This window comes from Gobius niger (genome assembly GCF_951799975.1).
Source record: "Gobius niger genome assembly, chromosome: 15".
Taxonomy (NCBI): Eukaryota; Metazoa; Chordata; class Actinopteri; order Gobiiformes; family Gobiidae; genus Gobius; species Gobius niger.
Genome location: NC_136866.1, coordinates 10,610,371 through 10,638,306, shown reverse-complemented (window position 1 = coordinate 10,638,306; position 27,936 = coordinate 10,610,371). Strand labels below are relative to the sequence as shown.

General features: G+C 42.4%; 2 protein-coding genes across 2 annotated transcripts; one reads left to right on the top strand and one right to left on the bottom strand.

Moving 5' to 3' along the window:
• The first annotated feature begins 10,462 nt into the window (after positions 1-10,462).
• nr2e1 (nuclear receptor subfamily 2, group E, member 1) lies at positions 10,463-17,988 on the top strand. The gene is made up of 9 exons (XM_079572304.1): positions 10,463-10,907; positions 13,051-13,196; positions 13,736-13,823; positions 14,154-14,389; positions 14,786-14,932; positions 15,136-15,232; positions 15,643-15,792; positions 15,904-16,009; positions 16,896-17,988. The coding sequence occupies exons 1-9, from the start codon at positions 10,850-10,852 to the stop codon at positions 17,056-17,058; spliced, it is 1,191 nt and encodes a 396-aa protein (XP_079428430.1). The 5' UTR covers positions 10,463-10,849; the 3' UTR covers positions 17,059-17,988.
• A 332-nt stretch (positions 17,989-18,320) lies between these two features.
• snx3 (sorting nexin 3) lies at positions 18,321-27,569 on the bottom strand. The gene is made up of 4 exons (XM_079572406.1): positions 27,383-27,569; positions 20,540-20,635; positions 20,319-20,443; positions 18,321-19,004 (listed from the first exon to the last, which is right to left on the bottom strand). Exons 1-4 carry the CDS (start codon positions 27,542-27,544, stop codon positions 18,899-18,901), a joined length of 489 nt encoding a protein of 162 aa, XP_079428532.1. The 5' UTR covers positions 27,545-27,569; the 3' UTR covers positions 18,321-18,898.
• Between the last annotated feature and the right edge of the window lie 367 nt (positions 27,570-27,936).

Here is a 27,936-nt window from a genome sequence, read left to right as displayed (position 1 = left end):
CCAGGTTTGGAACCACTGTTCTAGTCTAGAGTATCAAGGTAGTAAGGCCTAAGTTTACATGATCAACAAAAAAACAACAATAGGTTGGTTTTATCATACTGTGAGGAACATATTAATTTTCATCCTCTTTTACTTGATAAAATATAGAAATTTAATTATTTGATCAATTGAAGGAGGATGTGCTCTTCTCTCGCAATGGAACCTATGATAGTTTAGTTTTGTGCAGAGGCTGAAGACGTGAGGTGGGGATGGTCTCTAATGCAGCTGATCAGGGTCAGGGGTCAGGCCAGAGGTGGTAAGTATAGAGTGTTCATGCGGAAAGAGATGATGAAAATTGTCAGGTTTAGAAAAACAGCGGTGATGGCGATGACATGTGTGATAATGGCTGGACTCGAGGTCCATAAGGCTACAGACTGTTATTCAGGGGAAATTATAGATAATGGTAGTAAGCAGGTTCTTCTTTTCTCAAGTTGTTGTAACTTTCAATAGACTTTTGAAAGAGTGAAAAGAAACAGCCAAAAGGAAAGGAAAATCACATCAGTTATGAAATGTGCTGTGAAAATAGTTTTAAAACAGGAGGAATTACACGAGACATTTCTATTCATGTGACATTTATTCAACCCACTTGGACAGGAACAGGTTGTGAATTTGTTTGGTGTTCAGTCGCTGTGTCATCCCTAGTGTGTGACCGACAGGCTGACGGGGCAGATCCCCTCATCAGTGACACGTCCCACAAACAGGCAGACATGTATGGCGCTGTCCCGCTCCATCAGCCGTCTCGTGGCACCGCGAGAAGTTAATATTTGTTGACGATGTGTTGTGCAGTCTTCCGTGGAGCCTCTCTGGGACAGATCTGGAAAAAGCCTGGCCCTGCGCTCACATACAGGGCGGATAATTACCAAACACGCAGCCGACAGTAACGCCTCACAAAAGCGGCTTTGACTTCCTCACTGTTGGTCGCCTCTAGGGGCCGGTCCGTGCTACCCATGCTCGCCCCCGCGCGCACCCCCGCACCACTTCTCATCACTCCCGAGAGCCAGAGACGTCTTGTTCCATAACAAGACATGAAACTGACTTCTTTCAGCTCCACTGAACTGGACATAAACCCCGGCTGACAACCTCCAGTGCCCAAACAGAAGGGAGAGGACGGGTGGCCTGGGACAGAGGACACGAGAGGGGAGGGAGCGGAGTAGGAGAGCTCAAATCAACTTCTTATTAACTTAATCTTACTTTTGGATAAAACTCCAGGGAGACGCTGAGCTATCTCTGCTTTAAATTAGACTTACAAAATACCCAATTTAGCCCAAGTGGGTGTTTTGTTGTTTTTAAAAGTCAGCATTTTTCCCATGAGCCAGTTCCCCTTCGCAGACCCTCGACACGTTACGCAGCAATGAAAGCGCGACGTGCTGTAAATGTAATGGGCCGGGAGTGATTGTTTCTGACAAGCAACAAAACACACGGTGCCGCCCCTCAAATTAGTCCCTCCGGAGGGGTGAGGGGGGGGCGGGGTGAGAGGTTCACGTCCCTGGAGGATCGTGAGGCATGGACGGGACGGCAGCACGCTACAGACATGTGGCCTTAACCAAGTAATGTCACGGCAAAACTGCTCAGGGGACATTTACGTTCATTTAAAAAAAAAAAAAAAAAACTGCACTCTAACAGATCCTTGATCCAATATAAAGGATAACAGATGCCCATGTTTGGCTGTAATTAATTAACTTTATATTCTGAATTGTTTACTGGATTTATTTTAAAGGTGCACGGCGTAACATTTTGGACCATACTGTTGCCGGCATAACAAAACATGCTCCCAGTGACCAGTTCAACACAGAAAATGCTATTACTGCAGTGGGTAATCAAAGAATGGATTTGGATGAGAAACTAACCTGTTTAAATCTCAAATTCCACTGCCTTTAGTCACATCTCCATGCAAAACAGCTGGAGACATACCCACCCCCCGGTCAAATTTACAGTCATATCTTAGGAGAGTTGCGCCTCATGCAGGTTTGTTTGTATATTTATGAGGTATTTTTCAATTATAAAATATCTGTCATAAAATAAATGCTTGTATTTCAATTTTATTTATTGGGTAAAATACTACGCTGTGTGGCTTTAAGCAAATGCTCTAACCCTTTTGTACTAGTTAGACTCAGTTGTTATGTTTTTTATATTATTTGAACAGGAATTGTCCCTGAGTCTCAAGAGACTTGCTTGACGTGCTTTTATTTTGTACGTTTTGGGCTGATATTTAAAAGGGATGTAAGTGGCCTTGTTATTTCTTTCGTCTGAAAAAAAAAATATATAAAATAAAGTGGTACAGTTATTATAAACCACTTAAAATTCCAACAAACAACTTCTGAGTATACAATAATGTATGAGTAGTATGTCATAATGTTATGGCTTTACAATCGTGTACTCCAAGATTCAATTTGAACTGCTATACTAATACAAAGCGTTCGTAACAGTAGCTCTAAACACCAGGATCTGCAGGTTTTATAGACCTCATGGAGACAGGGTGTTGAGTCCTCCTCAGATTTGTAAAACAGTGACGCTGGACAGTGGACACCCGGGCGTTTGGGAAAAGCCGTTTTGCCCCCGGAGTCGCGGGCCTGCCACGTTAACTCTGAGAGCTCCCCCGCCGCTCCTCTCTCCTTCCCAAGCCTCCTTCAGGTCCGGCCTTTTTGCATGACATCATCCCCAAACTATGCCCCCCATCCCCATGTGAATCTGAGCTGTCACAATCAAACTGCCCCCCCCTCCCCTCCCCTCCCCCTTTAAACTGTACTGCAAAAAAAAAAAAGAAAAACCCATACGTCTCTTTTTCGCCGGCAGTCTCCTCCCTTCTTACTTCTCTCCTCTTTTTTAACCCCCAGAAAGCCATTGTTTGAGTCAGGGCCTGATCAAAAAACTGTTGCCCGCCAACCACAGGGCTTTCTGTAAATTCAATAAGCCCACCTTAAAGATTTCCCTAATTAATGGATGACATCTTTGGCTGGAGGAGAGGCGAGGCATTGGGCTCCGGCTCGCTCTTTGTTGGCCTGCTAATTAACTTTGCTAGGTCACTCAGGTCCCAGCAACCTGAGAGTGAAGAGCCCCCATTGAGGAGGGAGTTGTAAACTTGCTTCTTTTTTTTTTCTTCTTCTTCTTTTTTTTTCGCCCCGCCACTTAAAAGGGGAAAGCGACTATAGGGAACAGAAAATATCCTATTTAAGTCCATTGTGTGTGAACTGCTTGCACATGTTCCAATAAAGGAAGTCTTTCTAAATAAGCTGCTATGTTGCTCTCGCTCGGCCGGCCCTCCTCGGCTCTCTCTCTCTTTCACTCTCAGGTTATGAATGATAGCTGTGGGTTGAGGAGGCTAAAGGCCAGCATCTGGGCTTTGTGGGATTGTGAGCATCTGAGGGAATCCGAGGATGGGAAAAAGGGCCGGGTTAGCGCAGGAAAGGCTGGTTGAGAAAATGTGGTGAGCATAAAAGAAAATAATAAGTTCCTCCGGTATTGTGACTGTTTTTCGCTGTTTCTAAAGGTCCTCCCCCTCCAGCTGCTTTCATCACCCCTGGGCTCCATCGTTCAAAGGTAAAAGGGAGGAATGGTCCGACGGAAACACTAAGCTCTAGGAGGGAGGCCTGCATCCAACACTATGTGCTGCTGACAAACTGCCAGGTTAGTGATATGATGCTATATCTGAAACAATTAAAACATTTTACCGTGTTATAAACTGTCATTTGATCATTTTTTTTAACGTGACCGGTGAGGGGCGCCTACACATGGTATCACGGGCTCCTCAGCGCAGGGTGTTTCCTGTCAAAGGCCCATAATGGACCGAACAGGCTCCACTCATAGCCTTTAAAGGAACAGGTCACAGTTTTTCCATGCTGAGACATGTTCTTACCTGAGCTTAGACGAGTTGATACGTACCTGTCTGGTCTTTGTGTGTGCGCTCAGTCACGCAAAAAAAACATGTTGTTAAAGATGTTGTTAGCATTTAGCTTCTCCTCCTCTCCTCTATGGGGCCATACGGGGGTGAAGTTAGAAGCGACCAAGCTAGTCCACGTTTTCGCTATTTAAATACGGTTATGTGAGTAGTTACATGATCCAAGTATAGACACACAGCACTTCGATGTACTCCTAAGGTGTTATTGCGCCTTACAATATAGCACCTCTTTATATCCGCTTAAAAAATCGACATGTTTAATTTTGTGTAGCTATATTTGGATCATGTAACGTAACCGTATTTTAACAGGGAAAACGTGGAAGAGCTTGGTCGCTTCTAACTTCGACCCCGTTTGGGTCCATAGGAACATGCTGGGAGAGGCTAAATGCTAATAACATCTTTGGTCTTTTTGCATGACTGAGCCCACGCACAAAGACCAGACAGGTACAAATCAACTCATCTGAGCTCAGGTAAGAGCATATCTCAATATGGAAAAATGGTGGCCTGTTCCTTTAACACATGCAAGTCCAATGTTTGTGGATCTTTGGTGGCACATATAACCAGAGATGCCACTTTTAACTACAAAGTTAATCATTCCACACAATTAAAACCTCTAAAAGTAACATTTATTGTGAAACAGAGCTGCATTGAGGTTCCAAGCCTAAACAAAGGTGTGGAGCACGGGTTAAACCTCTGTTAAATACACCCTGTTGAATGTTTGAAAGCACTGACCATCGATCTGAGGCCCTCCAGGCTGTATACATGTCAAATGTGTCCCTCAGTGAAAGGTTTGGACATCCCGGCTTTAACAGCAATAATGATCAGAAAATGATCTACAATTACGCAGTTACATTTACCTGAGTAGACCTCTGAATAAATTGTATACAGCACACAGTAATAGTACTACATAGCATTGTTTGTAACATCGTCTTCAAAGTAATCTTTAGTGCCATTTAAAATGTTAATTAAAATGATTGATGATCAGACAAGAATAATTTACTGATTGGCATTTATTTCATTTGTATGATTAGTCTCTTAATCAGAATGCTGAATAGGCTTTTGAATCTATAAGTACATAGTGTCAGAAATGCGTTTATTCTTTCCCATAAAGAAAACTTTGTGTGAAAGTCACTTGTTGCTTTTGCACTGGTATTTAAGTTCTTCTGAGATGTGTTTAATGAGTATGTTATGAAGTGGGTACTAAATGTCAAATTAAAATCAGAAACAGAAGCAGTCAGTATCATCTGTACAATAGTCCAGAAATCAGTTGGAACATAATGGCTCAAACTGTGTCACACTAAAGTGTCCCATTGTGTCCAGCTCCAGTCAGAAGCCCTTTCATGGATGACTTGTTTTTAATGTGCAGATCAGTGCGGACCTCTCCGTCTGTAAATCATACATTACAAAAGTAACTTTGGCCCCGGCGCTCTCCTCAGAGGTCACTGACTGCATCCTCTGTGCCGTCAGTCACTGGGCGATAATGACAAGGGGAAACCATGACCCCGGACCCTGACCTGTGAACCTGACCTGCTCAGCCAGTGGTAACAGGGTCGGTCATTTGCACCAAGTCATGTAGTTAGCATCACTATTACGCAGTTAAGAAAATGGACTGAAATAAGTGCAATGGACAAGGAGGAAAGCACTTAACAGATATTAATTTGAAGGATTTATTAATGACTTCTTCTACAGCAGTGAAAGAACACTGAGTACTTTCCCAGTGATCCTTTTTATTCTTTACAGTTTGGTTAGTTCAGCTTCATTAAACCAATAGGCTACAGGGATATTGATTTTAATATTGATTTGGACTCTTTCCCAGGGCTGTCATTGAACAAAAAACATTTATGAATTCAAAAAGTGACTAAAATGTCACTAAATCGTTTTTTTTTGTTTCACGTTGATTTAAATGGATAGAAGTGTTAAAGACTTGACTCTGTACTTCTACACAGGGCAGACATTTCTCAGAATGGCGGGCTCCAGCTCCTCTCATGTTTGTCTTTTCGGTGTGAACCGTCTAAGCCTCTCTCTCAGCTGTCATAATTTGTTAACAAGCCTTTTCAGTGTCCAGAGAGAGACACACAGCGCAAGAGGAGAAGAAAAGCCAAGGTCCATCCCGAGAGGAACCCAGGGGCGACATCAGAGCGATTTCAGAGCGGCCCGTGATGGCATCCCTGTATATTTTAATATTAATGACCTCTAAGCCTCTAACAGGTGCCCCACTCAGAAACACACTCTAAAGTCCGCTATCCCGCCACAAGAAAAGAGCGCAAATCTAAGGGAATTAAAAATTTGCCTAAAAAAAAGAAGAAGCAAAGACCAGTGGTCTGAACACCTCGAGCAGAAAAGTTTTAGAGTCACTTTCGCCGGCCGAAACACAAGTCGATATTTTCTTCCCCCCCTTGAGAAAGAGATTGACTTTTGTTTGGAGTTTGTGAGAAGTGGGAATCAGAGCCGGGACAATGGGGCATCCCGCTGTGAGAGGCTGAGAGGAGCCATCTCAAATCAGTCAGCCCCTGGACTGACTAATCCGCCCATTGTGCCGGCCCAGCCACCAGCCGCACACCAACACACTCACCCCTCCCTCCCTCACACCCACCCCACCGCCGGACCCCCACCTCCCAACACCACCCCAAAACCCCGGTGCAGTGGGATTTGCTCTCCCCAACAGCCAGTTTTGTCCAGGGCAGTTCGAGCGGAAGTTTCTCACTGACAATTTGCCCCAAATAGATTTGTCAGAGCGTCTATAACCGCACTGCGCTGACTTGTGGGGATGAGGGGCTTCAGGGACCAGAGGGAACTGTCTTTAGCTTTGGGACTGTCCCATGGGGGGGTAAAGCTTAAGGCCTGTGCTTGAATTCCTGAGCACCAAAGACACCTTTTTGTAAATGACACATTAACAGTAGGGGTATTAAATCGAACTGAAATAGCTGTTTGAATGGCGGCAGTTTGTATATATGGTAAAAGGCAGAAATTATACCAGCAAAAATAAATACATTCTGCGGCAGTGACAAATATCCATCTATCCATTTATCTTTGTTAAGCTTTTTGTCTATATTTCAGTCTTTAAAAATGCAAATGTTACAGCTCATTGACATGTTTTCAGTATATTGAAACTGAATCATGGTTTTAAAGATAATGCTTGTCGGAAAAATCGCATTACGCTATTTGTCCACACCTTTCTTTAGAGCAGCTTGTTGGGCTATAGCTATTTACTTAGGATGTGTTGTAACTATATTATAAACATGAAGAACAAATGCATTTTCATTACTACAATATCCAGTCAGAAGGACAGGTGAGTTGCGAGAGGCTCCTGTGGCAGAGCTGTCCATGGTGCTGAAAACAACACTCTTAAACAATACAGTATAAGCGTTACCTATTGTACTGCCATGGCAACAACATATCACAGGGAGCAGTGAAGTGTTATGAAAAGAACGCAGCGTAGCCGATGGGCAGATATTGGGTTACGCTGGATCACTGATAACTGGGAAAAAGCACACAGCAGTGCTAAATAGTGAGTCTGGTTTAAGTGAAAATGCTCTGTAATGGAAAGAAATAAAGTAAATAAACATTATGAAAGGACAAAAATAAAAAGGAACAGGGTTTTTGTGGGTTGGGCCCCGTAATGACGGCTAAAGTGTGTCTGAGTTAACGGGAGATAAACTCATGGCTGTTTTAAAGAAAGCCGATGGGGATTTGGGCCTGAATCCTCCCCATTATTCTCTGTGGAGCTCACTGACTTCTGCCTAAAGCCCATCGCTTCACGCTCTGGTGGTCAGGGCCAAAGACTGATACAGCAACAAGTCGAAGGAGAGGGTCAGGTCGCTTTTAAGTTGTTCAAAGATTTTTTTCAACGTTGTTTTTATTAAACCTTTTTTATTAGAAACACAACAACAAATAAAGCAAAGAAACGAAAGCTGCTGCCGCAAGACGTTTTCATTGCATCTTGTAACTTATTGGGAAAATTATGTCAAAAGCTAACAATTTATATTTTGTGATTGATTTAGATGTAAGAAGATAATTATGCTATTGAGTTTTTGATGTACTTGACACCTCCTCCCTGGCTCACTTACATACTTCATGTGTGTATCCAGAGCCTACAGAAAACAGGAAAACGTTTTGGGTCCCTAAATTCTGATCATACAAAATGCCTAGACTAATCCTTTGCTTGCACAGAGGGGAGTGTTTTACATGAAAAAGAATGCTTCTAAACTAAAAACAATATCAGCTGTAAGAAAAACACGATTTGTAGTTGAGGTAATTTGAGCACTGAAATCAGAATGAGTCTGGTCGAGACAGCATGTGTTTTGAGATCTTCCGAAGGATTGTACTGTATATAGTATATAGGATAGTATATAGTATATAGGATTTCTCAAACATGAATGGAATAAAAGACAACTCAAAGAATACTTCGATGAGGAAACAGCAAATAAAAGCTTTACATAAATAGAAAAAAAAAAGAAAGGTCGGTTCAGTTGGGTATGTCCCCTCAGTAACATTCCTCTTTCCATTGTAAATACTGTTCTCTTTCACTGTTCTGATTTAGCTCCTTAAAAATGTCTCTCAAAATGAAAGTATTGACTTGTAAAGTCAGGCCTTGGCGTGTCAAGTGATAGAAACAGATACAGCGAGCGGCAGGCCTTTGTGCGAGCTGCTTTATTGAGTGCAGAGAGAGGGACAGTCCATCAGAGCAGAAGAGAAAGGCAGTAGCTCAGGCCACCTTCATGTCGCTCATATTTGAGTAAAGGCTATCGCTGAATGACCGGGATTAGGACGAGTTAAGGAGATTAGGTCACACATTCACCATTGACACACAGCACAGCCACCCACAAACACACACACACACTCCAGATTAACTCCCACAAGTCAGGCTTTCCGAGATATTTCAGATTCAAGAACACTTTATGCTTCGAAAAGACCCAATGACAACCATCATCAAAAAATATTTTGAGAAATCATGTGTGGCCTTATCTGCCAGTTACAGGATTCTTTCATCAAAACATAAAAAGTTAGTTTTTACTTTTGCATATTTCAAGGATCCACTCAGTTCCATTTTAGTCCACATTACATGATGATACATTTCACAGATACAATCTCTGACCATGCTTTGTAAATGTAGAAAACCAAAAAACATGAAATTCAAATGAATAAAAACAACATGTGTACAGATTCTGGAGTTTAAGACTGTATAAAGGTCTATACTTTTGTATTTTGTTTGAAAAAAGTTTTAGATAAAATACAATCTATATTTCTTCAAATATTATTCATAACAGTATTTTATTTTAGAAAAAAAATGAATTCTAAAATCTATAATAATCAAATGACTTCCGCAATAACCACCAAAAGGCTCATGAAAATTGTAATTCACAGCTCTGATCATGTGATGTCCAGTGTGTGTCGCGCGGCCACACATTTCGATTTGATATAAAATGTTTCTCACAAGAACTTTGCATTTCTTTAATGCACTACACAATTAGGTTATTATTCGGCAGGTTGTGCGTGTGTTTTAGGCTACATTATTGCAGGCGCAGTTACTGTACGTCTTAGACTACAGAGCGTATTCACTAGACCATTATTGTAAAAGCGTGTTCTTTGAGGCCTTAAACTCTCCCCAAGGACCAGAAGAAGTCCCACAGAGGACTGCGGTCGTATGGCTCTCCGTTCAAATCAAAAGGAGATCACAGTGATTCCTGCACGGCCTTGTTAGTTTTGGACTTAGTCCTTCAGTTAAAGGCCAGGTTGAAAGACATAACAATGGCTAATTGCAATTAACTACGCCTCTCCGCCTCGCCTTGTCCGCTTAAATCGACACTTTGTGCGTCCATATGGCCCGCGGTGCACCGTGGGAATGGACACAATTAAAACGGAATATGGATTTCTACAGTGGCCCGTCGAGAGCGCAGCAAGCTGTCGAGGTCGGGCGTCAGAGAGCGGGACAGCACCGGTAAAAAGGTAAAGATCAGCGCGGACCACATCCCGATGCATGTTGGTTACTTCGCGCGTAAAACAGAATAAAGGGCATTATTGGTTTGTGTTGATGTGTTGATGATTAACTTCAGACATATTGCTCTGGCTCAAAACGAAATTAGAGGGAAAAAAAGAAAAAAAAACATTGTTTCGTTCGCTCGTGCTGTTTCGGAGCATTTGGTGCAATTTGATAATAATTCCACACTTCATAATGAAAAGCCAAAAGAACTAAATGTATCGAATCTAAACTTAGGCAATTTCGAAGCAGTCATTTCAAAGGGTTTGGACCTGGCAACATGTTTTCTGATTCTGTTGGTAAATGGCGGATAGTTCTATAAGCCTGTAAACAGTGGCCTATAATGGCAAACACCGGTAAATAGAGACAGTTTTTTTTAAAATTGTGTGATATTTGGAAGATTGATGAAAACACGTGTGGCTTGTTTTGAGCTGGCCCGGGCTCTTTTCAACGCTCACACGCACACGCAGGCAGCGCTCGCCCACGGTGGTGACGTCAGCCTGGAGTTTGGAGAAAGCCAAGTGGCTGAAGGAAGCGAGGCCCTCCTCCTGCCCCTGACACTTCTCTCAAATGAGCGAGGCTTATGGAACTACAGCATTAAGTCACTTCGGGTTTGGCTTCAAACGCACCTCCGCCACCGCGCTGCACAACTTTGATTAAAAGAGTTTTCCTCTTCGCACCATCGGAAGGTCCGCGCAGCGTTTTTACCAGCCTCGCGCAGCAGCTCCCACTGTTTCTTGGGCCCCGACAGAGGATTTGCGCATCAGTGTATCCGCGGCGGAGTGCGTCCCGGGACCGGGGGCTCTCATCACACACGGTTGGGTCTGTGTGGAGCGGGGACTATGTGTGAGAGACGCACCGCATAACGCGCGTGTCGAATTCGAGCCGAGCAAAACGAAGGATTTATATCTGCAAAGTGTCCAACTTCTGCGCCCACGATGAGCAAACCCGCGGGATCAACAAGTGGATGTCTGGATATTCTCAGCGTCAAATCAAGTAAGTGTCACGCTCCACTCACGCTGAAGGGTAAAACAGCCATGTCACTTTTTCTTTTTTTCTTTTTTTTGGCTGACTAATTTTTTTTATATAGGAAAATAGATTTCGGTTGAAGCTGAACTGTGAACACAACAGGTTCGACTTTATTTCTCTAGAGTGCTTTAATGTATTTAATGCGTGGCAGAAACCAAAGGCACGGGACGCAAATCAGCTCATTCTGAATAATATTTGTGTCACGTGTTTTAAATACTTTTTTTTTTTTTTTACGTTCTTGTAAAAAGTAAAATAGTACCGTCGCGTTGCGGAGACTTCACAGAGTGACACTTGTTGCCACAGTCATCATTATTTATTCATTCACATGACGCGCGTTTCTCAAGCCCGAACTGTCCTTTTATTTTTGTCCATTAAAGGCCCTGTACATTATTATCACTTTGTTTTGCTCTCATTGTTTTGTACATTCTGAATTATTAGTCTTTGCACTTTTCATCCCAATTCTTCACAGGGATGAGTTCATGAGGCCATTTCACAACTGTCACTATAATGAAACAACAATTTGAATCCTAGTTCCTGGAAATATATATTTTTTTAAAAGTGCTGTAATTAAATGTAAAGTCTCTTTTCACAAATTACTACTTTTACATTTCACTAAAGGAGGGAAAAATAACTTTGAAAAATATCAGCTACAGGGCCTTTAAGCATATTTTCTGTGATTCACTTGTATAAATAGTACAGGCTATTCCAAGTTTAACAGACTTTTTATTTTATTTTTTACAGTGGTTGTACATTTTTAAACAATGTGTATCGGGTAAAACCTGTGGGAGGATTTCTACCGAATATTCCCTTTTTCATGGCTTCTAAAGATCGATAGGCCTGAACATATTCTTCTACATGAACGTGGGCTGCGTGTCTTTACGTGCGTCTCTGAATCTGGGTGGCCAGTAAAGACTGGGCTCTGTAAAACTCCTCCAGTTCTTTTTGCTGCTCTGCTTCCTGATGGTGATTACGGTAATGGAATATGCCATATATCTTCAAGCAATTACTGTGCACAATGGGGACAAATTGGACCCCCACGGAGGGAAGTTAAATACATTTTCCCCATTCACAACAAAATTGTACCTCATTCTATTTAATTGACTGCCTGAAAGGTTGCAATTTTAACTTTATGTTTGCTTGGTTTTGTGCATTCAATTCAAGAGGTTTTTTTGTGCGTGTGGGACAAGACATTTGAGAGAATGACGATTTTATTTCTTCATGTAGGCCTAGTTAATTGGTAAAACAGCGGCATTTCTAACTTCTGTGTCAAGATGCATCATAATTCTGTGAAGAGTTGACTTTTTATCTTTGAATAATTACGTACCAGTGGTCCACAATTACTGGTCATGTGCTCGTCAATAATGCGCCAATTGGAGCCCCTAACTCCGCGCTGAAGTCATTGTTTTTGCGGCGCTGTAGTTATTCCCATGCTACCCTTTTTGACGGGTCACTGGCGAATCAATGAGCAGGTGGCAAAACGTCAGTGTAATTACATAGACGGCTTTTTCCTGCGCAAGGGGAAAAAAAGCTCGCCTCATATGCATACAAATACTGCATTCTCTGCCATTTGAATACGACATCTTTACAAAAAAAGAAAAGGGTAAAAAAAAAAAAATCACATTTTTTTCATCTCGGCGGGTCCATTTCCATATACTTCATTTGGTTTGGTGAAACGCGGTGTCACTCCCTAATCCTGAGGCCTATAGACCTGCGGATAAAGCAGCTGTCGAGTCCCATTATGAAGGCGAGTTGGCAGCTTGTCGAGATGCAGCCAGTCAGACGAGCTTCAATGGCCCAAAATCATTAAGTTAACACTTTCCCTAATGTCTCCATTGTGCTGCCCGGACTTATTGTCTTAGAAGGCCCAGATATGACGCTTCCCAGCGGACTTCTCCATAAACGGCATTCCCATGCTCATGGATGTCAACACTTATCGTGACAGCCAAGACATGTTGAATATTATCTGAAATCCTCATGAAATGCGCATACTTAAGAAGTGAAGTTCACATTAAAAAAACGTAGCGTGAAAGAAGCATATTTTGTTTTGGACTTAGGCTGCGGACATGAAACCTGTGACACGGGGAATAATACATTTGTATGTGTCCTAAAGGCCGCATACTGGACATCCCGTGTAAAGTTTGTGGGGACCGCAGCTCGGGGAAGCACTACGGGGTCTACGCCTGTGACGGCTGCTCGGGCTTCTTCAAGAGGAGCATCCGCAGAAACAGAACCTACGTCTGTAAATCCGGCTCTCAGGTGAGACAGTTCTCCTTATCTCAAATAACCTGCTACAGCCTATATGTGGGGGTGACTACTAATAATGCGAAACAATGCAAATGCAGTATTTTGGAGTAGGCCTAAGTTTTGGTTTAATCATTCTGTTGGTATTGATAGGCCAGTTATCAAAGTATAACTTTCCAGATTCCCAGAAATGTAGGCCATGTTCTCCGTGTTCTCTGCCTTTTTTGTGATTGAGAAGTCACAGCCCGTTGTAATAACCTGTACTGCGGCCTTTGCGCAGACGTCCCTGTTGCGCACATGACACGCGTTTTACGCACGGCTTGTATTTGCATTCTGCAACAGGCGCTGCTGTGCTAAGTCTCTGTTGATGACCCTAATTGTGTTATGCCTGTGTCATTAAGTGTGGAGCTAAACACTGCGCCGCTGAGATCTCAGGTGTAATCCAATCTAATGTGACGAGTGGAGCGCGCAACAAGCGGCTCTCACCTGAAGAGCGGCTCCCGCGGGGAGCAGCGTGAACCTCGCTCTAAAATGTGTCATGTGTCTCGGAACAGGGCGGCTGTCCCGTGGACAAGACGCACCGGAACCAGTGCCGCGCTTGCCGCTTGAAAAAGTGTCTGGAAGTGAACATGAACAAAGATGGTAAGGCCTCATCTTTCGCAATTGTTGTTGTACGTACTTTTAATCGTCTGCATTTTAGAGCACATTGTAATTGATTGGTAGCTTAAATGTTGAGATAATTCAAATATTTTCTTTTACATGTAGGGATACGTGTCATTATGTTTCATTTTTAGTAGGCTACACGTAGCATAGACACTGTTAGAGACAGTGATTATGGGGCCCAGTTTTGCAGTCACTGTAAGTGAAGTGGCTCCAGTCAGTGGGAGCGGGCACAACACTTTCTATAAAGGGTCCATTGAGCGACGCGCAGATCGTTTATTTACTCCGTGTCACTGTTGTCCCGTTTCACAGCCGTACAGCACGAGAGGGGCCCCCGCACGTCCACTATTCGCAAACAGGTCGCCCTATATTTCCGGGGCCACAAAGAGGTGAACGGCTCATCGCCCCATTTCCCGGGATCCTCTCTGCCAGGTCCCCCGTTCTTTACCACCGTCACGCAACTGGAGCCACACAACCTGGAGATGAGCACAGTGGGCTCCACGCCAGAGAGGCAGGCCATCGTGGGCCTGGCACAGCCCACACCCAAGGTAGGAGGCTGTCAACAGACATTTTGTTTAGGCTTCTAAAAGGCATATACATTTATTGGCAATTGTTTTCATGTAGAATTTGTTTGGAAACAAAAACCTTTTTTTTGTATAGAGTTGAATTTACATGCTGTGCCTACGCAGGCAGTCAGTCCTGATTTCTTTCCATGAAGGATATTTTTCTGTCAGGGTTAGAAGTTGACATTCTTGCAGTGATTTAGCAGCCCATAATAACCTCAAATCCGCCCATTAGATTTGTGGTTGAAATCCTAAAGCCTGTTAATGTGGAAGCAGGTGGCACTTGGAGTTTGACCTCTGTTGTTGCGCTGCGCTGTAAGAGAGGCTTTTCCCTGTGACGTTACAATGTGCTAACCTCAATGTGTATTTTGTGCCCCCCAGTACCCCCACGAGGTGAGTGCCACCCCCATGTACCTGTATGAGGTGGCCACGGAGTCTGTGTGCGAGTCCGCAGCGCGCCTGCTCTTCATGAGCATCAAGTGGGCCAAGAGCGTACCGGCCTTTTCCACACTGCCACTGTCTGACCAGGTACAGAACACCTAAGGCTATAAGGCTAAGGCTTTTATTATCGTTTTTTATTATTATGTTTTACAAATCAGTTGAAGAGTTATTTATTTAACTGATACATTTTTTCTAAACACTATTTAGGCTTATGGCAATAGTTTATCACAAACTCCCTATTCCTACACCTCAGTGACTCATGACTTAAACACCATGTTGCTTCATTGCAGTTGATTTTGTTGGAAGACGCCTGGAGGGAGCTGTTTGTTCTCGGAATAGCGCAGTGGGCCATTCCTGTGGACTCTTCAACACTTTTGGCAGTGTCTGGTAAGTCCCCAAATTAAAATCATCATAGGGATTATTGGTAACAAAGTCCATTGGAAGGGTGCTAGGAATAAGGCAGCATTTTAGAATCATCTGCAGTTGTGGGTTATTAAGCCGACTCTAAATCGTTGCCATTAGGTGTTTATTTTCTGCACTGGAAATATATTGACACTGTTGATCCAAGTCAGCAGACAGTGGCAAAATGGCCAGTCTTCACGGCACTAGTTACTGGGTCCATTTACCTGCAAAGAAGCTGAAGCGGACAATATTCGTTATTGGGTTGATAACATGCATATCATTTTGCAACAGTGCCTCTCAACCAGTGGTGGGACACTTTGTTTTACCTCTACATTAAACCTGGCATGGCTATAAGGCATTTTAACCAACCTCTGCCATTTCTGTGCTCTGTTTAGGGATGAACAATGATAACACGGACTCGCAGCGGCTGAATAAAATCATGTCAGAGATCCAGGCTCTTCAGGAGGTAGTCACTCGCTTCAGGCAGATGCGGCTGGACGCCACCGAGTTCGCCTGTTTGAAATGCATCGTGACCTTCAAAGCCGGTGAGAGCCTCAACCAATGCCGAGCTGCCATTAGAGCAGAACAACACCATTTCCCAAACAAAGGGAAGGAGGATATGGCTCAATGTATATTTATGAAACTGTCCTTTCCAGTTCCCACGCACGGCGCCACCGAATTAAGAAGTTTCCGCAACGCCAGTGCCATTGCTGCGCTACAGGATGAGGCGCAGCTAACTCTCAACAGTTACATACACACAAGGTAACGCCTCAGTCATAAATGCTATCTTTGTCTTGGGATAAAAAAGCAATAATTATAGCGTTTGTTTACCATGAGTGGCTAAGGCTGCTAGCATGATGTAATTCGTCACAGGTGCTGATGAGAGTTTAATTAATGCTGATTGGCTGCAGGTGTGCAGTGATTGGACAGGCTCACAGTGATTACATCATCAGTAATAGACGCTCAACAGTGCTTCCCCTCATTATGATCTATTTACTAGTTTTAGTTTCTAAATTGAAATTTCACCTGCCACTTAGGTGTGTTTTGCTTTAAGGAATATGTAAGTGAGTGTTGATGACAGAAAACAACATGCACAGCTGGAGCTTAAATATGAGCCAAAAGTCCAGTTTTTTGTCACACTTTTGGGTTTACACTACATCTACATTTTATTCAAGCCTGTCCTAGTATGTAGAAGTAAAACATATAATAACAAAGGTGGTAAAGCTCTATATAAATTAGCTCAATAATACACTGCCAACCAAAAATAAAAAGTCACTTGGATTAAATTCAGCAAATACATAAGATCAATAATCAATCAATTAACCAAAACTGATGCTCATCGGGATTTTACAAACTACTGAAATCCAGCGCATGATTAAAAACTGAAAGGATTGTGGGAAACTCTATCAATACGACAATTTGTAAAAAAAAATAAAAAATAAAAAAAATCATTTGAAAAGTAAATGCAACATTGCTGATTGAGGCGTATTGAAAAAAACGTCAGCGGATGTGTGCCATAAGGTCCAACAAAATATTAGCAATTTGGAAAACACAATTTCTGTTTTAACTTAAAGACGTCTAAATAAACTGTGCTGAGGTTTCACGTCTATGATCAGTAACACCCCTAACAATGTGCTTTTTGTTGTAGGTACCCCACTCAGCCTTGTCGCTTTGGGAAGCTGCTGCTCCTCTTGCCTTCCCTCCGCTCCATCACTCCGTCCACCATCGAAGAGGTTTTCTTCAAGAAGACCATCGGCAACGTCCCCATCACCAGACTTCTCTCTGACATGTACAAGTCCAGCGATATATGAAGCACTCAGAAAGGACAATGAAAAGGCTCAAATATGGACATATGAACAAGGGACTCTTTTGAGCGCACAATCTTTCTGGTACCATTTCTGCCTATTTAGGGTCTACTGAAACAAAGACTGGAAAGACCTGACTAAGTAGCCTTTTAACAAATGCTCTAGTAAAAATTAGCTCATAACTTTCAGATCAGACATACTGTATTTGTACTATAATGAATAAAAATGCAATCTTTGGTATAGACATTGTGATGTTGTACCATGTAAAATATTGTGACTATGGGGAGTATCTTTGACAAAGAAATGTTATATGTTTTGTGTCTATGAGACCAATGATCTTGACCAATTCAATCTTATATTGCTATATTCAATCCCAATGGAGGAAACCAAAAAGATTACAACATGGGGATGTGAGCTGCTGTCCCGAGACATGGGACTAAACCAAACTAGATTTATGATGAAGAACATTTGCAGGATCTGGAAACATCCTGTGACACTGATTTTAAAGGTGTTGGTGAATAAGTAGTTCACGTCCCGTTTGAGGTAAAATGTGTAAAAGTCGGCTTTGTAAAGTTAGACACTAACACTCGAAAAGTATATTCAGCACTTGGAAATGTGGTTGTGGCCTGTGGTGTTTTTAATGTTGCCTGTAAATATGTGGAGTTATAACTGTTTAGAGTTGTAACAATGGAATAAAAGAGTAAAGTAAAACGCACGTGTCAACATTTCACCTTTGGTTTTACTGTGTGGCAACAGGTGATTCACATGAGGTGTGGAGATCGTATTTTCAGTCAGCAAGTTAGACTATCAGGACATTTACACGAGAGTGTTGTAAACACACAAAAATAAGTGATGTTTTTGTGGGAAAATCCATAAACTTAAATCCAAATGTTCCTGGTGTGGTATCTTTTAGACTTATAGTTTATTATTCTGCTTCATTATTGGAAATGGCCCCATAATATGACACCGTAAGCGGATAAAGTAACATGTCATGTTCTACATAAGGGCCATGAGCGATCCATGGATCTATCTAAGGAATAGAATTCTCTTCTTATGCTACTTTTGTTCTAGATCTTAAGAATGTAAACCTTTTATTCTTTTACTCGTTACTTACCCCGATCATTGTTCAATAAAACTAAGAAAGATAAACATGAAAAAAAAAAAAGTTAGATACATTATATACAGTATACAGAAACATGCATGTTACATACGATCTTAACAGTGATTAATACAAACATGTACTGAGTAAAACAGACTTGAACAGAAGTACATTTCACCTATTTTATTGGAAAAATCTTCAAAATAAACAAAAATGGCACAGCAGTATACAAATCTCAATATGCATATAGCCAGTAGAAATACTGCAGTTCCCTCTGTGTATATTCCTCGCTATAAAATCTTTGTGGTTATTGGAAAGGTGCTCTTTATGACACGAACGTGCTGCCGTTGCTAAACAGGATCTAGGAGCTGTGATCTGAGAGTCTAGGCCCGGGCCGCTGTGTGGTGACTTGCTAATACATGCCAGTATAGGACAGTGTGGAGAAGAGCTCAGCATATACACAGAATGTCATGTAACTATAGAAATGACTGAGGACAGATAAATGATAAATAGATAATAATATCTCCATTAGTGGCATTTTCAGACATAAAGATACTATAAATAACTTTCACCACAGCTGTGTTAGACATCCTTGACAAAAAGAGTGAAAAACATACCGATCAAACATAGTACAGGCAGTGGACTCCAGTAAAAATTGAAATGTTTTTGTGTTGTTTGACTCTTGAATCTGGAGCAGTGAGAGAGCTTTGGGTTGCAGTTGTTGTGGGGTTCAGACCGGGTCCAGGTCTAGGCTTGTCTGACTTTGGATGGGGTGTAGTTGCGGTCCAGGGAGTCCTCCTGTAGAAACATGTGCAGACATCGCTCGTTCTGGGCCAGAGGGTGACCGGCCACTCTGCAACACACACACACAACCTTTAGACTATTTTATTCATTGCTTAGTTTTGGTTTGCATTTTGCCTCATATAGTGCTGTTGTTGTGTCCATGGGCATGACACCTGTGTGAATGTGTTCTTTGTTTTTTTCTGGGGAATGATGTTACATTGCATTTTTAACAATTTCCGTCTGTATAAGGAATTGAATCTAATAATACACTGTTATTATCATTGATGTAGAGAGACAAAACTATAGTCTGGGGCAGTGCTTTTTGAGCTATGGCCACTCTGACATCAGATTCACTAAACGACATTAGCGCAACAAATGGCTTTTAAATAAAATGATGCCGAATCAGCCGGCGCACCTGAGACCAAAAAGTATTTTCCTATCATTTTAGTCCAAGATCACACTGTACACATTCAAACGTCTTCACATGAAATCGAAAAATACTTCAGGCCAAATTAAGTGCCCCCCGGGGGACAACTCGAGGGCCGGCAATCTCTGCATAGATCAAGAGGCTAAGGATGAACGTTTAATAGCTTTTGGAAATGTTGACGCTCGCGACTTGATGCACCTGACCCCGTTTGGAGTTTTACGATTGTTAGGCTTTTAATCAAAGATGGCTTCTCTCTCCTCCTGCTCACTTATCTGCCATTCTTACATTTGTTCTTCACAATGCTCACAATCACCGAGTTCTGTATCGCAACCCGAACAATGGCGGCGTTTTCTTACCCGAAGCAGAGGAAATCGTAATTGCCGCGATGCAATTCTCACGGGCCGTTTAAAACATATTTATGCTTTTTAATTCTCCCCTCTGTCTTTGCGCACTTAATATTCCAACAGGAAACACTGAAGCATTTGCACATGAAACAAAGATAATGGCCAAGTCTGCAATCAAAGCAAATAATTACAATCACTGCGTAACTTTTATTGTTGCGCGGCTGGATATGAGAACACACTGGATCAAAAATAAGCAGAGGTGCTCACTCTGGCCCAGGCAACCGCACGCTGTAATTTGAGCAGCAATTATCATAAATTACCCATCAACAATAAAACAAATGTGGGAAAAATGATGCTGAGGGGGTGCACACTTGAGTCGTCTCTGCCTATTCTTGCCGTTTTTTTTGCAAAGTAATTACCAAAAGTGAGTTAAGGACTGCGGAAGAAAGAGGGGGCAACTTGTTAACAATGTGAAGAAAAGTGAAAAAGTTGAAGCTACTTACAGCAGCGAGCGGCGCTTACAAACGTCCCTTTGTTTGGCAGATTTGAAAATAAAAAACCTAGAACAGTACCGATCCGGCGTGACCCCGTGGCTGCGGAGGAGAAAACTTACTTGTTGAGAAACTGCTCCAGGCCCTGCCGTCGCTCCTCGATGAAAGAGTCGTCGAAGATGCCGTCGTCGCCGCGGAATGGGAGCTGTCGGAATAACGCTTTACCGGGAAGCGGCGGGACCACCACCTAGGAAAGAAGGCACGTGTAAATGGCATCGTGTAATAAGAAATGTCCCGGAGAAAGGAGCTGGATATGAAATTGCAAACAATGACGAGTCGGCACCTTGCTCTCTCGCTCCAGCTCGCCTCGGAGCCACTCGAAGTCGCTGTACCTCCGCCGTACGGACGACTCCTTCAGCTTGAAGATGGGCAGGTTCGTCTGTGGACAGGACGGACACTAATGTTAAAGCCTGACTGGGATTGAGAGCCATTATAATAGTGTTTCTGAACTGATCCATAATCTAAACTCAAATCAAGTGAAACCTCCTGAGACCAGTTCAGAGTGAACAGGATTTCTAAAGGTAGCAGAAAAGTCAAATTCAATACTTTTCAATGACAAAAACAATATTTTTAATGCCACAAATGCGAAATATCTATGCACTTTTCCCCCTAAAAATTGTAACTAATTTGGATGAAATTTTCAAAATTGTTAAATTATATTTCTCTGAAAGTATGGAATGCATTAAGTCGATCAGTGACATTATTTTCAATAAAATGTAGATTTAATGTCTGCTGAAATCAAATTCAATACTTTACAATTATATTTCAGGTCCTAATTTTGGCACAATTGTATGTATGTGATATAAATAAATAAAAACCTGCTTATTGCCCAGCTGTTTTATTGTGACAATCTTTTAGAACATAAAGATACAAAGCTCAAAGAAGAATTGCCACTGAAGAAGCCATTTTACATCACATTTTCTGCTCAACCTTGTGCTATCGACTTTGAGACAAAAAAAAAAAAAAAAAGGAAAAACAAAGACCCTCTACGGCTGAACCGACAAGAAGAGAAATTCAAAACTGGCCTCCAGCTTCAAAAAGACAAAGTTCACTTTTATTTGGTTCACCAAGGTCTGCCGCTCTCCAAATGTTTTTGCCATTTTCCCGCACTCGCCAAAGCGCAGATGTGAACATAATTCTAAGTTGCTGTTGACAAGCACTTGAGCGCAGAAATTCATATTAAAAAAGAGGAGATGTTTCGACATTGACGGAGAACATTGAAGCAAACAGCACATCCCAGCACAATGCCAAAGCTCTTCACTTGTCCTGACAGCACATGGCCACGCCGCCACAATGTACCGACAAGAGACTGAATGAGCATTTCATTGGCAGGCCACATTGACAGAAGGTCAGAATTCATGGAGGATAAGGACGAGAGAGGGGGAGGGGGACAAAAAAGAAAAAAAAAAGAAAAAAACGCAAAAAGCAATTGAGCAAGTGAGTGTCGTGTGAATACAGTATGAGCAGTGGACGGATCGATGGGCAGACGACCGCGAGTTAACTAGAAGCCTGAGTAAAAAGCTGATCAGAAATAAAAGGGTGACCATAAAGCAGCGCTGAAGAGGCTGGAGCTGCGTTCAGGGGGCTAATTGAGGATGAGAGTCTTTCCCCTCGCTTGGACTTCTTTAGTTTGCCTCTTCTGCAACAATAAGCCGAGCCATCTGCCCTTGAAGCTTCTCTTATGCTTTTTTTTTTTTTCCCCTCCTTTGGCCAAAATATAGATTTGTCTGCTCATCTTTTGTCGGGATGTCAATTTCAGACTCAAAAGTAGATGAGGTATTGCTGCGAGTAGGAGAAAGAAAACACTACACATTACGGATTCTGTGGTCACTTTGGCAAACATACAGGTGAGTAAATTCATCCGGGGTAAAACGAACGCAAACCAAAGCACTAAGAGGACGGAAATCTGAGTAACAAACACTGAACCTTGTGGGAAATGACTGTCTTCAACTGCAGTATTGGTGGTAATGCAATGACTATAACAACCATTTACAAGAAAGCACAGCGGTTGAATTACTCTTTACAAGTTTAACCTTTGCCACTCCCCGCGTTCCCGTCACTCCTCCGCGTGGATGTGAAGTTCAGGTGAAGTCACCCTCCCCTCACTCCCCTCGCTCTCCTCCTTCTCCTCCTCCTCCTCCTCCTCCTCTTTCCCAGGTCACAGAAGAAGTGGATTATGTGGCTCTATCGCCCTGGTGCTGGGCCCTGCTGCGTCATGTTACCTCACAGCGTGGAGCGCACAAAGTTAATCCCCACAACAACAGATCACAGTTACAGGTAATCTGCCACCGCCGGGACGATAATCCCGTCATGTGCGCCGACAAAACATGGCCGCCGTCAGCAGTAAAAGCAGTTTCAAATAGTTAACGCAGCCGCTTTTCAGAGTGCGAGTGGATTCACGTCGTTTTATACGCTTTAAAGAAAATTCACGTATTGAACTTCCATAACATCTGACAGAAAACTGAACTATTGCTAAACAATTTCAGAACATGTGTGGACAATTTAAGACCCTATAGAGCCTTTTTTTAAATTTCAATTCAAATGACAAATTCACTTCAATGTGCCGTACTTTGGAAAGTCAGGAACAGTTTGGAAGCCCAGTGGATAAAGTATAGAAAAAAGATTATACATGGAAACAAAGTGGTTTAATTGACCGGTCTATGCCGTACCAAAGAATGTCTCAAAAGTGGACCAGATTAGGGTATAGGTCATGTTCCCAGATTTGCTTTTGTGTAAAAAAAATGTGCACATGTATCCGTTTGCTTTGAACACATTCGCATCCAGGGGTACAAAATGATAAACTACAGGCACCGTTGCCATAGCAATTCAAAATAAAATATTGTATCTACAGGAAAAAGAGTCACGTGACTGAAACCCATCCATAGATCGGCCAGGCAGAGAGTGGCATATCACAGCGAGGCACTTGTAGAGTCCCGTCACACACTGAAACAACAGCCAGGCCACTCCTCTGCGGACAATGGAAAGAAAGTCACCTGGCGGTACAAAGCTCTCTCGCTCTCTGTCGAACCCTGTGATTAAGAGATTGGCCTGGCAGGACAAGGGGAGGATCGGGGTGAAAACTGAGAGTTCAGACACACACACAACACAGAAAGAGGCGGTGCGTGGGAGCCGCTCGAGTCAAAGATCAGGTTTCTCCGGGCCTCTGTTCTCTTCATGGATGGTTAGAGGTTAAGACCCGGTTTCTCAATTTATGGGTCCTGGGCCAGTGTTGCGGAGAGGGAGAGCGGCCCACACGCACAAGGAAGAAGGAAGGTTTAAAACGCACGCTTTCTAGAAGAAAGAAGAGAGACAATGGGGTCAGGGTAGTTTAGCGAAATCAAAATGTCTTGTGAAAAATCGACACCGGAGTTGGGAGGGCTGGTTCGGAGTATGGCAATGCTGAAAATGGTAAATGGATACCTGGGATCCAGTCAAAATAAATGTTTAGAACTATTGGGTTTTTCCCAAAGAAATTGTCTTTTAGGGAATTTATGAATGATGCTCTATATTGTTCTAAATGATTCAATAATCAGTAGAAAACAAAAATGTGAAGGTAGCCAGACAGAACAAAGAGTTGAACAATATCAGAAAAATACTGTACTGTAATATTGTTAGTTTCTTCCAGCTTTTGTAACACATAACAAACCTGATCACTTTTGTCAACATGAAAGATGAAAAAGTCCTGCTACACTGGCTCTGGTAAATACTTCACAACCTATAATGGTGCTTTCTAAAAAAAAGAAAAAGGGGCTTAAAGCTACAAGTATCTTTCCCTCAGTGGATATTCCACCTTCACTCTCCATTATGAGCAGGCAAGAGGCAGCCAGAGCTCTATAGGTAGAGCATGTTATTCATAATGTGGCCAACACAATACCTCGGGCTCATTGAAAATGGTTGAAAAGAGACAGAACCCTTAAAAACAGTGTGGGGAGACAAAGATCACTCATCTGCACAGAGAGGAGTGCAAGGCCACCATGCATTAGCTTTTAGCAGGATGGATCAAGTCAAGTTTGAGAGTGAGCATCCTAAACCTCCCTCCCCCAGGCCCTCTCTAACCCCTCTCACACATACTCGCCTTGCACAATAATGGCATTAAAAATGGCTACATAATGCTGTCTCATTGCATCATATTCCCAAATGGGGTAAAAATGACTGGGAACAAAAGCGTCGAGGCTATGGGTCTCCCTTTCACTCTCCCGTTCCCCTAACTCCCCAGCCCTCCACGACCTGACAGGCTAGCCTCTCGGCAACTCACCGAGCTGGCAAAAAGCTGCTTTGTTGCCATAGTATCAACTCCCACTTTTGATACTGTCATTTCAAGTAGGATATGGTAGCCTTGATACAATATGTTCCCGATTTCCATTAAAATAGTTGTCGAAGAGGATGCTGTAGACTTTGGATTACACTTGACTGTGTCTGACAAGCCCCCCCCTCCCCTCCCCTCCCCATCTCTCCCCCATTTTATTAATGACCAAAGGCCCCGGCTCCAATGCCCAAATGGAAAAGAAAGAGTGAGGAGAGGAGGGGTAGTGGAGTAAGTGAGAGTGAGAGACACAGCTATAAGAGGCCTTTTATGTGCTCGTATCCATAAACAACACACAGTCCCAAAGTTTGCGATGGAAAACGCCAAAGACAAAACAAAAGTCTTCAAAATAATCCTTCCACGGCTCTCTTATGGGTCTATCCAAATATATCTATATACATATATCTATATTTTTTTTTAATCTTTAATGCATGCTTCCTACACCCGATGCAAGAAACAGATTTTAACATCGAACCCATTACAAGTCTCTTCAGGCAATATCCGCTTCTTTCACGGTGAAGTTCCAGATGAGAAGGCTGAAAGAGCAGTGTGGAAGCTATTGATTTGCAGTACAAATATAAGCCCCGATGTCAACAACTGACTACGCAACTGGTGCTGCTGCCTGATGCCAGAGCAAACAGTTGGTTTCTCACATGATAATCCGCTCTCTTAGACCATTTGTGACAGCGCTAACTCTGTGGACACTGGCGATGAGTCACTGCCCGCATGAGGAGCCGTTTCATAGGATGACGGCGAGTTTACACAAGAATAGTGGTCTTTTAGGTGGACTGCCTGTGCCGGGCTACTGTGGTATGAGGGGCAGAATGGTGCAGGGTGGCTTACTGGCCTCCCATGGGTGAAGGCGGGTGGGGGGTGAGAAGCGGGAATAACCTCCATCTTCCCTGCACCCCAGCCCAGTTTATTCTTCTCTCAATGAAGGGATTAGGGAGACTCTCAGAGCGACCACAAGAGCTCTCTTGATTTCTGCTGGATTGCAGAGCAGTGTAGCACTGACATGAGAAAGAGCCACAGGAGCGAGGTGTATAATGATTAGATAAGTGAAACTGTATCAATTCCAAATATCATATTCAAGCGGGAAACATTATGTATTTCAGAGGTGCTCTTTGTCAAATTATGCTCAAGTGAGGCCCGCAAAGAGGGGAGGGGAACGGAGAAGGAGAGACGTAAAGCAAAGTTGACACCACGTTTGGTGAGAAGTGAGGGATGCGCCGCTTCTTCTGTGCTCGTATGCAAAGCAGGGTCACACAAGGCTATGAAGTGCACAATAATGCTGATTACACGCATATGCTAATTATTACACGCTAATCAAGTACAGTAGCCTTATATTCAATGGCAACGTTCACAGACGGCTTCTCTTCTCTAGCCCCCTTCTTTAAGGTGCATAAGGGAACTATAAATACTGATCATCAAAAGCGCAGACCACTAACTACAGGGGTGTCAGTCAACTGATGACACTTGAGAAGCAAGAGACGGAGCAATCAGTTCACAGCCACTATTTCACTTAGTCCTCTTATGCACAAAATTAAAATGCATTAATAAAAGACATGATTAATTCTGTCACCAATTCAAGTAGTTATTATTATGTCCAGATTATAAGATGGACTTTTTTTTCACTTTGTACAAGTTTGAAATAAACTTAGCCGTTTTTCAGTTTCTACATATTTTCAATAACTTGTGTTGCAGGTCAGTACATAGAATTGCAACGTGCTAATGGCCTGTACAGAGATAGGAGATATGATCTTAGCCCTTCAAACATAATACATTATTATATTATATGTACATCGGTACCTTGATAGCTGCGAGCTAAACCACTGTTTTTAATATCTGTCACACACAGATCTGGTGCTTAATATGCCTTAACTGAAATGTATCGAGTCTCTGGATAAGGAAACTATTATGAAAATATTTACGAGGTAACTGAAGCTTTACACATTACTTCAATTGACTAAATGAAAGACATGGTTCTCCTGTCAGCGTTTGTATAACTCCTGGCTCGGAGTGAAGCAGGGAACAGTCTGCATCCTGTCTGTGACCCAGAGAAGCTGACCTGTGGAGATTTGTTTCCTTTTGACACAGAAATTAACTGCTGAACATACATAAAAATACAATCTGAATTGGCAAAGCAGTCATAAATGTGGAACTTTCATAACAGATGTTCCGGTGAGATCATGCAGCTCACTCATAATTATAGGCTACCGAATATTTAGTGTAACCAATGCTGTTATCTGTTCACAGAGACAAAAAATGGGGTGTGGTTCAACTTCTTCCCTCAGCAGTAAACATTTGAGCCACTTTACAATTGCATGACATAAGCAATATGACGGTTATTGGATATGTTATGAATAGATTGTAAATTGGACCACTTGCATGCAAATGTAGTAGGTACATCATTGGTAAAGTCAACAAATAGTTATGCATGTGTGTATGTTACTGTTAGTTAGCTGAAGTTTGACTGTTCCCAATGGTTGCTTCAAAATCATAGATCATTAACACTTTACAGATAATGCAATAAAAACTTGAAATGGAAATAATACACAACTAAAAGTCAGTTTGTTAGCCACTTATGTACGACTACTAATGAATGATAAGGGCGCCTAGCTAACATGCTAACTAGATGTGACCATGTTTTTGGTATGACATTTGATGAGGGGGTTATCAGTCCCATTATTCACTTCTTATTGTCCCCTTGAAAGAATAGTTATGCAGCAAATAAGAGGTTAACTCTATATTTCTCGCCCACAGAAACAAGACGTTAGCCTAGCTTAAGAGCTAACGACATTGCTACTTGTTAGAGCAGCTCACCTTCAGTCTGACTTCATACGTGGTGAATCTGCCCCTGCCAACCCCGACAGTCTCAGGATTGCTCACGTCAATCTCTAGAAAGTTACTTGGCGGCCCATAAGCGTCATTTAGGTTCTGTGGCTTGGTAAAAAGCCTTCTTGTATCAGCTATGGTGGGATCCATTTCTTCACAGTCCAGCCAGCAGCTTTAACTGTCAAGTTTTCAAGATGACAACAAAAGAACACGTTCCTTGTGTGCCCTTCAAAGTAAAAGCGTAATCCAGTAAATGCTCACTTTCCTGAATAGCATCGCAATTTTTCATACGCTTTCATTTTTAATACAGATTGTGCTGTCTTGCTTTCTTCATTGGTATGTTTTACTGAACAAGCGTAATCATAATTTATCGTTATCATTCGTATATTATTTTATTTTGAAACTCAATTATCATAGTTCCTGTCCTTTTTGAGACAGTCCAACACGTCTGTAGCGGTGCGGGGAGCTTCCGATCAGCTGAGTTTCAGCTGACACCAGGCGACACCTGCTTGGTTTGTTTACAACATTTACCAAATCCAGTG

What these genes read in the sequence shown, in the direction of transcription:
- snx3 (XM_079572406.1), bottom strand. Translation starts at nt 27,544, where the DNA reads ATGGATCCCACCATAGCTGATACAAGAAGGCTTTTTACCAAGCCACAG. An exon ending in AGCTGGAGCGAGAGAGCAAG is followed by an intron (nt 20,444 to 20,539) that starts GTGCCGACTCGT and finishes CTTCTTTCCTAG; the next exon opens with GTGGTGGTCCCGCCGCTTCC. An exon ending in CTGGAGCAGTTTCTCAACAA is followed by an intron (nt 19,005 to 20,318) that starts GTAAGTTTTCTC and finishes TGTGTGTTGCAG; the next exon opens with AGTGGCCGGTCACCCTCTGG.
- nr2e1 (XM_079572304.1), top strand. Translation starts at nt 10,850, where the DNA reads ATGAGCAAACCCGCGGGATCAACAAGTGGATGTCTGGATATTCTCAGC. An exon ending in TCTGTAAATCCGGCTCTCAG is followed by an intron (nt 13,197 to 13,735) that starts GTGAGACAGTTC and finishes GTCTCGGAACAG; the next exon opens with GGCGGCTGTCCCGTGGACAA. An exon ending in CACTGCCACTGTCTGACCAG is followed by an intron (nt 14,933 to 15,135) that starts GTACAGAACACC and finishes GCTTCATTGCAG; the next exon opens with TTGATTTTGTTGGAAGACGC.